Consider the following 12,918-nt stretch of genomic DNA (forward strand, 5'->3'; position numbering starts at 1 on the left):
GGGAAAGGCTCCGTTTCGTGCTGGGTTTTGTTCCCTGACCAGCTCCCTTTAGATATTTACACCGCTTTGGCCGAGGCCAGGTGGGATCCCGGAGCTGAGGCCATCTGTCTTGGGCCGCTCCAGGGGCAGCCGCGGCCGTCAGCGCGGTCCCCTCCTGCCCTCGGGCTGCCCGGGCTCCTCCGGGCCCCGACCATCGCCCCGGGGCTGTCCTGGGTGCTCCGAGCCGCCCGTGCTGCGGGGCAGGGGCGTGCGGGCCGGGCAGAGGCCGGGGTCCCCCGAGGGCCTGTGCGGCTCCGTGTCTACCTCCATCAGTCCCAGAGCCGCGGTTACCCCGTCGGGGGAAGGGGATGGGGAGGGGGACGAGGACTTGGACGGGAACGGGAAATTCACAGAAGACTGGTATGGGAACGGGAACGGGGACAGCGATGAGTATGGTGAAAGGGACGGGGTTGGGGCTGGAGCTGGGGACAGAGATGGTGACAAGGATTAGGCCGGGACTGCGCTTCGAAGGGGCCTGCGGTTGTTTGGGTGTCTGCTCTCCCGCAGCGACCAGAACGGGTAATTTGCTTTATATGGCGGGGGATCAAATGCTGGGCTGTAACCCCCGCTCCAGGTACTCGCACGCCCCGGCCCCTTCCTTCCTCCGCAGCCCCTCCCGCGCCCTCCCCCCCCCCCGCGCTGACGGCCCCGCCGGGGCTGGCCGTATAATAGGCCGCCGCCGCGGTCCCGGGGCGGAGAGATAGACGCTGCCCGGTGCCGCGTCCCGTGTGCAGGCGGCGGGGACGGCTGCGGGCCGCCGCGCAGGGCCAGGGGAGGGGGTGGCGGGGCGATGGGCAGAGCCCCCGCTGCCCGGCTGCCGGCCGGGGAGCTGCGCTAGGGCGGTCCCGGCGGCCGGGGACCACCCCGTGCCCCGGGGGAGGCGAGGATGCAGCACCCGCTGGAATTGGGCGCCGCGCGCTACTTCCCGGCCGAAGCCTTCCCCGACCACCGCTCCCACCGCTACCGCAGCTTCATGATCGAGGAGATCCTCACCGACCCCCCGGACGCCAAAGGGGCCGCGCCGGCCGGGGAGCTGCTCAAGTTCGGGGTGCAGGCGCTGCTCTCCGCCCGGCCCTACCACAACCACCTCGGTACGTCCCGGGGGGCTCCCCGCGGCTGGGGGGCGGCTGGGGGCGGCAGGTGGGGAGGCATCGCCCGCCGATGGTCTCCAGCGCCTTTGGGAGCCGGGTTCCTTGGAGAAAAACTTAGGAATTCTGCCTACAAAAACTGCTGCGGGGCTCTGCCCGCCCATCGCATCCCCGCCGGCTCCCGCCGTGCCGCGGGCGCTCCAGCCGGGAGCAGCCCAGTGTTTGGGGCCTAAAAGCGAAGAAAGCGGCTTTGCGGCTCCAGCCGCCCTTGCCCAGAATGGCCTTTGGATTTCAGGGAAGAAGGTGTTTGTCGATAGCTTTGTTTTGGGGTTTTTCTTCGTGTTTTTGGATGAGGTGAGAATTGCTGGAGCCAAGCAGCGAGCGGCGTCTGTGCGTGGTTGCGAGGGGCGGCAAGAGGCCCTGTGGTCACAGATTTAGCTGGAAACCCGATTTATGTGTAAACATAAATATATATAATATACAGAGATATTATATATAGTATATAAATATATGCTATGTTTATATAATAATAATATAGAGGATGGAAGACATAACATTATTGTCCATTTTATAATACGTGCTTGGGGTTTTTTTTTTAAACGGGTGCCAGCATTCACTGACCAGTGGGAAATAGCACCCAGAACAAATGCAATTTATTAACATATTCAGATAGGTTTGGGATTTTTTTTCATTGTTATTGGTTTTATTGTTTGGGGGAGTTTTCTGTGATTGTTTTTTTTTTTTTTTTTCTTTTTGTGTTCTGTGTTTTTGGGGGTTTTTTAACGCTAGTCTTTAATGCATTTTGAAGGCTATTACTTAATATATTTTAAAGGCCAATATTTAAACGTGTGATGGCGAAAGCTTTCACTTCCCAAACCATCTTCATCTGCAGAGCCGTAGCTCTTCATCCATTGACCTGAACAGAAAAGTAGTATCCCAATTTCATTTTCCGCATTTAAGAGAAAAAGAGAAAAGCGTCAAGCCCCTGAGCAAGGGAGCAACATGCATTAGAATATCTAGAAATTAGTGTTGTTTTCAAGACGAACTATTCAGAACTGCTCGGAGTAGCGGATCAGATAAAAGGCTCTTCACACCCCTCACGGCTCAGTTCCGCAGGGATAGGCGGGAGCAGGATCGGGCCCTGTCGGGAGGGAGGCGATTCCAGGCAGGCCGAGGAGAAGATTCCGCAGAGACTCCCCTGAAGTCCTTCCCCCGCCACCGAGGTCGCTCCTGTGTCGCTGGCGGCGAGGCCGGGCCGAGCAGGACCACAGCCCCAGCCCATGCAGAGGAGCGGGGGCGCCGGGAGGGATCCGGCCGGGCCGAGCCGAGCCGAGCCGGGAGAGGGAATCGAGCCGAGCAGGGCCGCGCTGGATCGGGGAGGGGTGAATCAAGCGGGCCGAGCGGCGGCCCCAGCCCGCGGGAGCAGCATCCTCGGCGATGGCTCCCCGTCCTCTCCCCGGGCGTCTCTTCATAGGCTGCGCTTCACGGAGTGGGATAGAAATTATTACCAGGTCGAAAATATCCTGAAAACTCCTAGGAAGGGAATCCTGGGACAGTGCCCACTCCCTCTGGTCGCTGAATTCAGCCGGGTCCGGCAGTTGTTGGGTGACACCGAGGGGAAAGCTTTTGGGTTGGTTTGAAATATTTTCACATGCAACCCCCAAGTAACTCCGTGATTATCACGTGCTGGTTGGAGGGTAAAACGTGTCCCTGTACCGCGGAGGTGGCAGAAGCGGGGGGCTCAGGACACGCAGTGTGCCGAGAACGGAGGAGAAGGGGCCAGGGCTCGTCGCAGGGGCTGCTCCCCGGGCAGCCGAGGCACCCTGCAGCCCCGGGGGTCCCTGCGCGCTGCCCGCCGTTCACCGCCGCTCTCTCCCTCCCGCAGCGGTGCTGAAGGCGGAGCCGACCGCGGTGTTTAAGTTCCCGCTGGCTCCCCTGGGCTGCTCGGGGCTGGGCTCGGCGCTGCTGGCCGCCGGCTCGGGGCTGCAGGGCGGCTCCGCCTCGCCGCATCTTCCGCTGGAGCTGCACCTCCGCGGGAAGCTAGAGTCGGGCCCCCCGGAGCCGGGCAAGGCCAAGAAGGGCCGCCGCAGCCGCACCGTCTTCACCGAGCTGCAGCTCATGGGGCTGGAGAAGCGCTTCGAGAAGCAGAAATATCTCTCTACGCCTGACAGGTAGGCCACGGCCGACCTCGGACCCAGGGCGCGGCCCGACGCCACGGGACGGGGTTTATTTTGCTTGAGAAAGTCGGAAAGCTGCTATCCGGGACGAAAGCTGACGGCCTGACCTCCTCTCTCTCTCGCCCGCAGAATAGACCTGGCCGAATCGCTGGGGCTCAGCCAGCTCCAGGTGAAAACCTGGTACCAGAACAGGCGCATGAAATGGAAGAAAATAGTAAGTGCCCCTTAGTAATAGTCTTCCCCTTGGGCGCGCCGTGTCCGCTTTCGATGGGGTATGGAGCCCTGCCCTGCGGGCTTCGTCCTTCTGCGATATTTAATGCTAACATTCTGGATAGTTGTAATAGTAATGATGACGGTGGCCGCAATAATAATGTGCACCTGGTCTTTAACACCGTGCCCCTGGTCCAGCATCTCCTGGGCCCTGGCCAGACCCCTTCCTGGTCCTGTCCGAGCCCTGCCGTTGTACCGCTCTGCCCCCGGGGCTGCGGGCGGTGAACGCAGCCCGAGAGGACCCGCACCGGCAGCTTCGCTCCGGGGATGGGAGAGAGACGGGCTGCTGCGCCCCGGGCTGATGGCAGCTCGGTTTTATCGGGATGTGCCCTTCCTCCGCCCCCTCCCCGCCTCGCAGGTGTTGCAGGGAGGCGGCCTGGAGTCCCCCACCAAGCCCAAGGGCCGTCCGAAGAAGAACTCGATCCCCAGCAGCGAGCAGCTCTCGGAGCAGGAGCGCGCCCGCGACGCGGAGAAGCCGCCCGAGAGCCTGGGCTCGCCGGCCGAAATCAGCCAGGAGGAGTGAGGGGGGGCCTCGCCGGGCCGGCCCGAGAGGATGGAGGACCTCTCGGACAGTGGCTGCGGCTGCCTTCGGTCTCGGATGTTTGGACGCTTTGACCGCAGCTCGGTCTCCCCACGCCCCGCCGCCCCTCTCCGCGCCGGCGGAGCGCTGCGCCACGGCCGGTGTGTTGTGTGACGGCCCGAGGGGCCAGGAGGACACTGGATCCCACCTTCCACATCTACTCGCTGTCTAAAACCCTGTGGTGCCCCTAGTTATTCGAAAACTGCATTTTATGATCAGTTTTATTAATGCGAAGATATTTACTTTATTTCAATAAAGTATTTTATGAACTATTGCTCTGAGTAACGTAATGCTTTGGAGTTGATTTTTCAAAAATTTGTTCTTTTTTCCCCCCACGGAGGCAGGTTAGAGATTCAAAACCAAGTTCCAGGCAGGTCTACAGAGAAAGTGCAAAACGCAGTGGTACGGGGAAGATTCTGCCATCGTTTTCCGTGACGGTTCGCTGCCCGTGGCCGGGAGAGATCAGACCCTCGATCTTCCCTTGGTCAAATTCGGATCCTTTTGGATTTCAAAGATACATTAGCTGCTGACAAAAGGTTAATTAACTTCCGCACTGCGCATCCTGAATGGTACTTGTAAAAATGCTCTTCATGAGCTGCTACGATATAGCACGAAATTCTGGCGCTTTGTTGTTCGGGTGGGGTTTTTATATTTTATTTTATTTTTTCGCTTGTTTTCCTGAGTCTCTTCTCCACGTTTTCCGTTGGGATGTTAAATTACAGAGCATCCACCAAGACATGCAATTACTGCTATTATGCTAAGAAGAAAGGAGGGAAAAAAAACAACAAAAAAAGCGCAGCAGCACAGGGAAGGACGAGAGGCGAAGAGCCCCGGGCTGAGCCGCTGCTGCAGGGGCGCCTCCCAGTTAACGGCGGTAATTAGCGCTCGGGGCTCGCGGTGCCTCCCTGCCCCGGCGGGGTACCTTTAGGTCCGGCCGGGAGGCCGTGCGGGATTCCCTGGCCCGGGACGGAGGGTCCGGGAGGCTCCAGCCCGTGCCCAGGGACCGCGGCCCGGGGGGAGCGGAGCACAGTGACAGCCTCGCCGGGTTTTAACTCCACAGAGCTCCGAATCGCCACCGGGAGCTCTCGAGGTGAATCTGCGCTGAACTCATGCCGGCTGTTCCCAGTTTTCCTCCATTCTCTCTCCACGGCTCCGGCCCCGCTGCCTACCACGACCCGGCTCGGGAGCTGCCCCGGATCCATTCCGGGTTAAATCAGCCCCCGGGATGAGCGGTGGAGGACACGGCCAGCGGTGGGTAAACAGGAAACAACCTCGTAGTCTTAGACTGAAATGACTTAGATATTTAACGAAACAATTGCTTGGAAGTGTTTTATTTAACCCGAGGATGAAGATGGATGCTGGGAAGAGGGAAGGCGGCGGCGGGGCTGGCAGAGCCGGGGGTTTGCCGGACCATTCGGCGGGGTCAGGACAGGCTGGGCGTGTGGCATTGTCACTTCCTTGTCACTTCTGTCTATTGTTTCTGGCGCTTTCAGTGCGCGTGAGAGCAGCACCTGGGTTTAATTAGAAGGGAGATTGACTGGCACATTAACCTAAATTAACAGAACGACAGGCTGTGTCCGTCACCGGTGTCACTGAGAGGGCCGAAATAGCCGGGCTTCACTCGGTGCTCGCGCCTTCCCAAGAGAATGTTAATATTGTCTTTTCACAGCTGAGTAAGTGTCGGAGAAGTGATTATATTTTCTCAGGTGATTATTTTTTTACAGCACATGAAACATTAAATAGAGTAAGTTTTCCTGTTTCGTATTTTCATCTCCTAGACAGCCGAGAGAGGGTTTGGGATGCTCTGGTTAAGCTGCGTTTCTGCCAAGCCGGGTCCGAGAGGGTCCGATACTGCCGGGGGTCCCGGGTGCGCGCACGGCTCCCGCGGCTCCGCGCAGGACACAGAGGTAAACTCTTTTCTTCTTGTGCCGTGGCAGGAAAATCTCTGAGGGGGCTTGGGCGAGCCTTCTCTCTCCCTGGCAGATGCCCGAGAGCCCCGGGGGACAGCAGCGGCCAGCGGCGGGGCACGGAGCGGTGCGGATGTGCTGTGAGTGAACACGGGCACCTCTGGTTCACGGGCTCCCCGCGGAGCCGCCGGCCCAGCGGCGCTTTGCTCAGTACGCTAATGACCAATTTCTGCTTCGGGAGGAGCCGCTTACAGCCCCGAGAGGGTGTGAGCTGGGCTGAGGAGTTCTCCCACCTCCTTGGCGATGCTAATGAATCCCAGGGTCCTCTCAGGTACGGAAGAAGCCTGTTAGAATTATCGGAGAATGTACCTGACTAATGGGTTTTTTCATCGGTTGGTTTTGGTTTGTGTTACGGATATATACTAAACCCCCCCCCCCCCCCCGCGCGCCTATATTTAGATTATTTTTAAGGACTTTATGTATTGCTTTCTGTTAAAATTTAATTTCCTACAGCTACTCCAGGTCGGCTGCCTGCTGGGCTGGCTGGAATGACAGCAGCTGGGAGCCAGGAGCAAAGGGTCCCAGTGAGGTGCACTCAAATGGATGGGGGTCCCTGCCCACGGCACGGGTGGAATGAGGTGATCTCTAATGTCCCTTCCAGCTCAAACCATTCTGAGATTCTCTGATTCTGTTTGAAATGTGAGGGTAAGTGCCACCAGCCGTCAGTGACAGCCCTTCCAAATGTGTTTGATAACATTCTAGTGCATTTAAAAGAGGGGCTGGGGTTTCCCCTTGACCGGTATCGATAAACCTTGCTGGCCGATGAGTGACCGCGAGGAATCACAGCAGGCCTCACCTGCACAAAGGCTTAGTGCAGATGGATAATTTCGGGCCGTGCAGCATCACCGTTTCACCTTCTAATGACTTTTTACAGCTGTGATGAGCCCGTGCGGTGCTGCTGGGCTGCGATGGGCGATACTCACCCCTGCCACACTTCAGCAGCACGGTTGGGGCAGCCCAGGCACTCGGAGATGCCCAGCAGGAGCCCCGGGGAAAATCTGGATGACTTTGTTCAGTGCTTCAACTTCTCCTCAGAGCCGTGTTCTGCCTGCGGGAATGATCTCACTCTGCATCACCCCAAAGCTGCTGGAAAATCTGCTCCCCCACGCCGAGGGTGGTTTGCCAGTGTTGTGTAATTCTGGGGCCAGTAAAGGATATTTGTAGCTAATACACCTGGTGGTTATTCTCTGACTATGTGTAAATAAGCTGTATTAGCATGCACATTCATTCTGGCAGAAATGCATCCACACTGGGGAACGCCACATTTTAATTACACCTGTATAGGTAAAACAGCATGTGTTTTCTCTGCAAACAAAGTAGAAGGGTGTAGATTGAAGGCTGGAAAAGTGGGTCCTTCCATGTTTGACTGCTACTCGGGTCACAGGTAATCAGCAAACGTTTTGATGGTTTTCTTAACAAAAATCCATTTAAGGTGCGTTTCCAATTCAAACATCCTAAATTCTCTTTTTGTGAAGCATCTCAAAGAAACCTGAGAAAAGTTCTGCTTTTTCATCAATGTCAATTTAAATATAGCTCCGCGGAGCCAGGGGATTTGAAAATGAATGCCATGGGTGTTTATTCAGAGGCAGTGCTTGCTCTGCCAGGAGCAGACTGGACCCCAGAACATGGCTGTGAGGGGCTACCCTGCTGCTGGGGGCAGTGGCTTTGCCCCGACTCTCTGCTCCACACCTGCAGGCACGGGGAGATCTGCTCTGCCCTTCTGGAAGAAGAAATTGATCCTAGAGCAATGCTTTGTGGGCATTCTCACAAAAAAACCCCAAATGCACAGACTTCATGCTGCCATTTCCCCTCCAGAGGGTGGAAATGCAGAGGGCATGGAGTGAGGAGGTGGATGGGAAGGGTTTGATGGGAAAAGGAGGGGGATGTGGGAGGATTCAAGAGGAAATATAGGGAGCTGTGAGGTGTGTGGAGATGATGGAGGAGTAGGGATGCAAGGGGCTGTGGGAGGATGCAGGGGTATGTAGAGGGGTGATACTGAGGGAGATGGGGGGGATGCAGGTGTGGAGGGGGATGTGGGGCTGGGGGTGAGGAGGCTGGAGGGGGTGCAGGGAGGATAGAAGGATGGGAAGGGAGATAGGGGGGCTGGAGGGAACATGGAACAGGATGTGGGAGGATGCAAGAACGTGTATGAGGCTGTGGGGTGGGTAGGGGACTATCAAGGGATATTGTGGGGTTATATGTTATTGTGGAGAGGGTGCAGAGAGATTTTGTGAGGCATGAAGAGGAGGCAGGGGGATGCAGGAGCCTGCATCATGAACTGATAAAAGACATCACCCAGCACCATGTGTGAGTGCTGAGATAAGGCTGGGGTGGGTTAGACCTTCTTGGATTTTGGGAGAAAAAGTTGACATCTATCTGGGACTTTTCCTCATCATTTTGGTCCAAAAGGAACCGAATGCAGGGGTTGATACAACCTACCGAGTTCAGTCAAATTCTCTAAAGTACATTAACTAACATGTGATGTCCTGTTATTAGATGTTTGTCTTAAGCCTAATGTTGGGTTGAGGTCATTACACACACATTAAATCTGGTTGTTTCAGCTGAGTTGTAGAGTAGATAAAATCTAAATGCTAAACTCCCGGTTCCCTGAGATTTGGCCCAGCAATGTGTAAATAAAGCTCAGGGCAAGTTTGCATTATCCACGCTAACACAGCTCTCTGTGCTGTTATGTCTGCTTGGCTGAACTTTGCCATGAAATCTGTAGGAAAAGTGCCAGAAGGAAAGCTTGGAGACAGGGATGGTTACCTTTAATGAGGCTGGTGCTGAACACTGTGTCAGCAGGCAGCAGTTTTCATGGCAGACTTTAAAAATGCATCCCCTTACCCACACAGCTCTGTGTGGATGGAACAGTCCTGGCCATGTATGGACTCATCGGTTTCCAAACAGAGTCCACTAAAACATAATTATGTACAACATGGGCTCTTCCTCCCCAGGATCCCCAAATCCTTTGTTTATACTGCACCTATATTAACAAACCACAGCATGAGCTCGTGGTGTTTTCAGAATGTGTTTCTTTTTAGCATGGGAATGTGGGAACTTTCTGAAATTGAAATGGGGCATAAGGCCAAGGAGTAAGGGACAGATTTGCGCCTGAAGTTTGAGTATTAGCTGGAATGAGAAGATTCCACTTTCCCAAAATGGTTTTCTTCTCAGAGATTCAGTTCAGAAAGCACTGGGCAGACCACACTTGCTCTCTGAAAAGACACTAGAGTCAGTGGTTTTATTTAAAGAAAGAGTGACACTGGAGGAGGAAACCCTTGGCTTATGTTGAAGAGGTCACCAGCAGAGTTCAAGCACCATGGCCCTGCTCATTCACACTTCACAGCTGCTCAGGCGTGACCTGAAGTAGAAATGACACAAACCCCATGAACTGATGGCAATTGCTCCCAGGCTGATGTTCCACCACTGCCCGGCTGGGAGCTGCCCACAGCATCCCCCGCACGTCCTACCAGGAGACAGCAAATAAAGAGTAAACAGAGCCCAGAGCAGGACAGGCAGATGTGCAGGAGAAAACTGCGTGTCCTGGGAGCTCCGACGTCTGTCTAAAGACACAGGATTGCAATAACTGGGAGAGGAGACCCTCAAACGCTACCCTGGGCCATTTTACACAAATTACAGCCATTTTACATGGATTACATTAATTTATTATGAATTCTCTTCTCCAGCTCTGAAGCTTTTACTTTGTGAAGAATGACTATTCTGTCAGAGAAGAGTTCTGGGTAAAAATCTACATGTGGCAGGAGATGTCAGCAAAGCACAAGTCTGACTGTGGCTGGCAAGGAAGGTACTCCCAAAATGCACCTTTTTTTCCACCACAGTGAGCTCTCCAAGGGTAGAAGCTCGCTGTTCATTTTGAGCTGGTGAGCTTTTTCTTTCTCTGCTGCTTGACAAGGTCTTAGAGAGATCCCACTGTTATTGCTACTAGAAACACTTTCTAAGGTATTTACTAAAGATTAAACACAAGGAATATAAATCCCAAATATTTTCAAATTATATTCTCTCTTAATTGCATAATTTGCTGAAATATGGAAGTGAATAGCATTTTATCTGACTCAAAGTAGCCTTTAATGGATGTTTAAAGAAACTAATCATCTCTGTGTCTTGTCCTCTTCTCCTTTTTGTGAAAGTGAGAGCTGGGTTGCTGAATATTCCCATTTATTAAACAGAAATTCTCACAGGGCCTGTTCAGACTGTGTAAAATGCTGGATGTCTGTGCCAGTCCTCACAGATGCTCAGAGTCTCCTCTCATTCCAGCTCTTTGAGGCTTAGTGCAGCCACAGGTAAGGTTTAAAGGCTCCCACAGGGTTTTTTTTTAATTCTGTGGTGTGCTGTGAACTTTCCACGTTAATGAGTGTGTAAATATTTCATATTCAGATTTCGTACTGTTAATTTTAGAAGTCACAGAGTGCTGCTTGTTTCGTGGTGTGTCTCACTAGGCGAGTGTTGGTGTACAGACCATGGTGTAAAACAGAACAGAGCACGTTGAGCTCAGTGGTCATCTGAAACTAAAATTCCTTATTCACCAGTATTTGTACCAGTAAAGTACAAGTGTTCAAATATTTGCAGAAAGCGCCTGTGAAGCAGCTGTAAATATGGCTGAATTTGCTTCTGAATTTCAATGAATATTTGTAGATTTTGGGCTAAGCTGTGATGCATGTAATGCTGCAAGGGGACAGGTTTGTAGGTGCCAGTGTTTCACAATTACCTGTGTGCAAACTGCAGCTAAGCCCATTGGAATCAACTCTTATTAATTTAGAGGGAAAAATACAGCCCAGTTTGAAAAAAATCCTAAACCAAACCCTTCCCAGAAAACACAGAGAACATCAGAAGCTTTAGCTAAACACACACATTAGTGCTCTGCAGCTTTCACTGGCTCCTGGGTGGAAAGTAAGCAGTGTGTGTTTAACCCATGCATTCCCAGGTGGCAGGAGGAGCCTGCTGCTCAGGGCTCACTGCTCAGCGGTGACTCCTGCAAGTCCAGACCGCTTCCTGGGGCCCCAAAGAGCTCCTTCACTTGGTGGAAGGGAAGGAAAAAGCGATGGTTTTCAGAAAACATCATTTTAGCCGAATTTTGTGTTTTCAGGGTGCAAATGGGTTCAGTGTGATCAGGACTCAGGAAAGAGTACTTGCTTCCAAAGGGATGTCATTGTTAAGGCTTGGAAAACTTGGCAAGGATGTTGGGCTATGTGCTCCAGAGGCTGGCATGGCACCTGGCAGCTGCCTTGATACACAGAATTTCCAGTTGGCTTTGCTCCTCTTGCTGCACCAGGAAATATCTGGATGGCAAAACTTCCACAGATTTCTATTATGATCTCTTGCCTGTTTCCCTAATGCTGTTGCCATCCTTTTTTCTTTTATGAAGTGATTTATAAAAGCATCCTGACAGATCTTTCTATGACCATATTGAGACGTGATCTGTTGGACGTGGAAAAAAATAGCAAGAAAAGGTATTTCTTTATGTCTAAATTTTTTATTCTCTGTATTCCCTCACAGTGTATTCTCCTACATGAGACAGACTCCAGAAGAGATGTTATCCTTGCATGAATTTAGAAGAGTTATGTTTGGGTTGGATAAGAAAATACTGCCTTTATAGCCAGGGAACCCAGAACTGGCAGCACCCAAAAGTGGGTCAAAGATTGAGGTATGCATTTGAGTTTTCTACCCTATTAAAAACATTAAAACCCCCACCTTGTTTTCTTAGGCTCGGATAGATGCACTCTACAAAAATCCTCTTTTTTGACCTTACGTTTACAGATCTCACAATTTCCAGGTGCGTTTTTCCTGATTATATTTTTGCTCTTGGTATTCATGGTCAGTGTGTCCTTAGTGTCCACAGATTCTCCCCAATACACATTCTGTTCCAGCATTTAGTGCAGGTGAAAGCTTCAAGGCCAAGCACAGTGTCCAGGGTCAGAGATTTTAAAGAGCTGCTGTACCTGGGGGATACAACTTCTCCTCCCAGGAATGAACTTTAATCCTGAATCCTTCTATGAACTGGTTTTATAAAGAGACAAGAGCGTTGCATATATTGGTTGCTCTAAAGAATACAGGTGTCATCCTGTTATTTTCTAACAATAAGGTTTTTCCCTGCACTGCCCAAGTTCTGGAGCTGGGCCTGGCGCAAATTTTTTAATGATATTTGGATCCCTCGTTTCTGTTTCAGTGCAACCCTTAAGATTTGACCTATGACAAAGAACCACTGCAACAGTTAGAGGATGAATAATGAGATAACTCTGGAGATTTTACAGTCTGGGTTACACTCCTCTTTCTTCACTTCCGTCCTGTACTTTCCATCATTTGTGGCTCGACGATTTCCCGAGGCACAGGTGGACATGTGTATTAGGCTCTAGCAGGCAATTCCTGTGTTTGTTTGTCATTTTCAGCCAAGTTGTCCTTGGCCAGGTGCCAGATTGTCTGGGAACAAGTTCTGTTATCTGTGCAATGCACCAAGAGTTACTTCCCATTGTTTGCTTTGCTAATTACCACCTGCTAATTTCACTTGTTGCACTTAGCCCAAGTGCTGCCACAAGGATAACAGCCTATTCTCTCCTTTTTCCCCACGCAAATCTTTGTTTTATGGAGCTCTGCCATCATTCCCTCAATGTTTTCCTGCCTGCAGGTGGTACCCATTGGCCTGTGCTGAGGTTCACTCCACTTTTTGGTCTAAAACATGATGGGTTTAATTACTGACCGAAGAGCATCAGCGACTTGCCTGTCCATGGCAGGGGGTTGGAACGAGATGATTTTTTGTGTCCCTCCCATCCCAAGCCATCCTG

General features: G+C 52.6%; 1 protein-coding gene across 1 annotated transcript; it reads left to right on the forward strand.

The window, feature by feature from the left end:
• The first annotated feature begins 925 nt into the window (after nucleotides 1–925).
• BARX1 (BARX homeobox 1) lies at nucleotides 926–4,097 on the forward strand. The gene is made up of 4 exons (XM_014891436.2): nucleotides 926–1,130; nucleotides 3,013–3,298; nucleotides 3,434–3,518; nucleotides 3,933–4,097. Exons 1-4 carry the CDS (start codon nucleotides 926–928, stop codon nucleotides 4,095–4,097), a joined length of 741 nt encoding a protein of 246 aa, XP_014746922.2.
• The last annotated feature ends 8,821 nt before the right edge of the window (nucleotides 4,098–12,918 follow it).

This window comes from Sturnus vulgaris, chromosome 11 (assembly GCF_052056855.1).
Source record: "Sturnus vulgaris isolate bStuVul1 chromosome 11, bStuVul1.hap1, whole genome shotgun sequence".
NCBI lineage: Eukaryota > Metazoa > Chordata > Aves > Passeriformes > Sturnidae > Sturnus > Sturnus vulgaris.

Excerpts from the sequence above, each read along its gene's own strand:
- BARX1 (XM_014891436.2), top strand. The coding sequence starts at position 926 with ATGCAGCACCCGCTGGAATTGGGCGCCGCGCGCTACTTCCCGGCCGAA. Across the intron at positions 1,131-3,012 it reads GCCCTACCACAACCACCTCG|CGGTGCTGAAGGCGGAGCCG; the intron begins GTACGTCCCGGG and ends TCCCTCCCGCAG. Across the intron at positions 3,299-3,433 it reads TATCTCTCTACGCCTGACAG|AATAGACCTGGCCGAATCGC; the intron begins GTAGGCCACGGC and ends TCTCGCCCGCAG.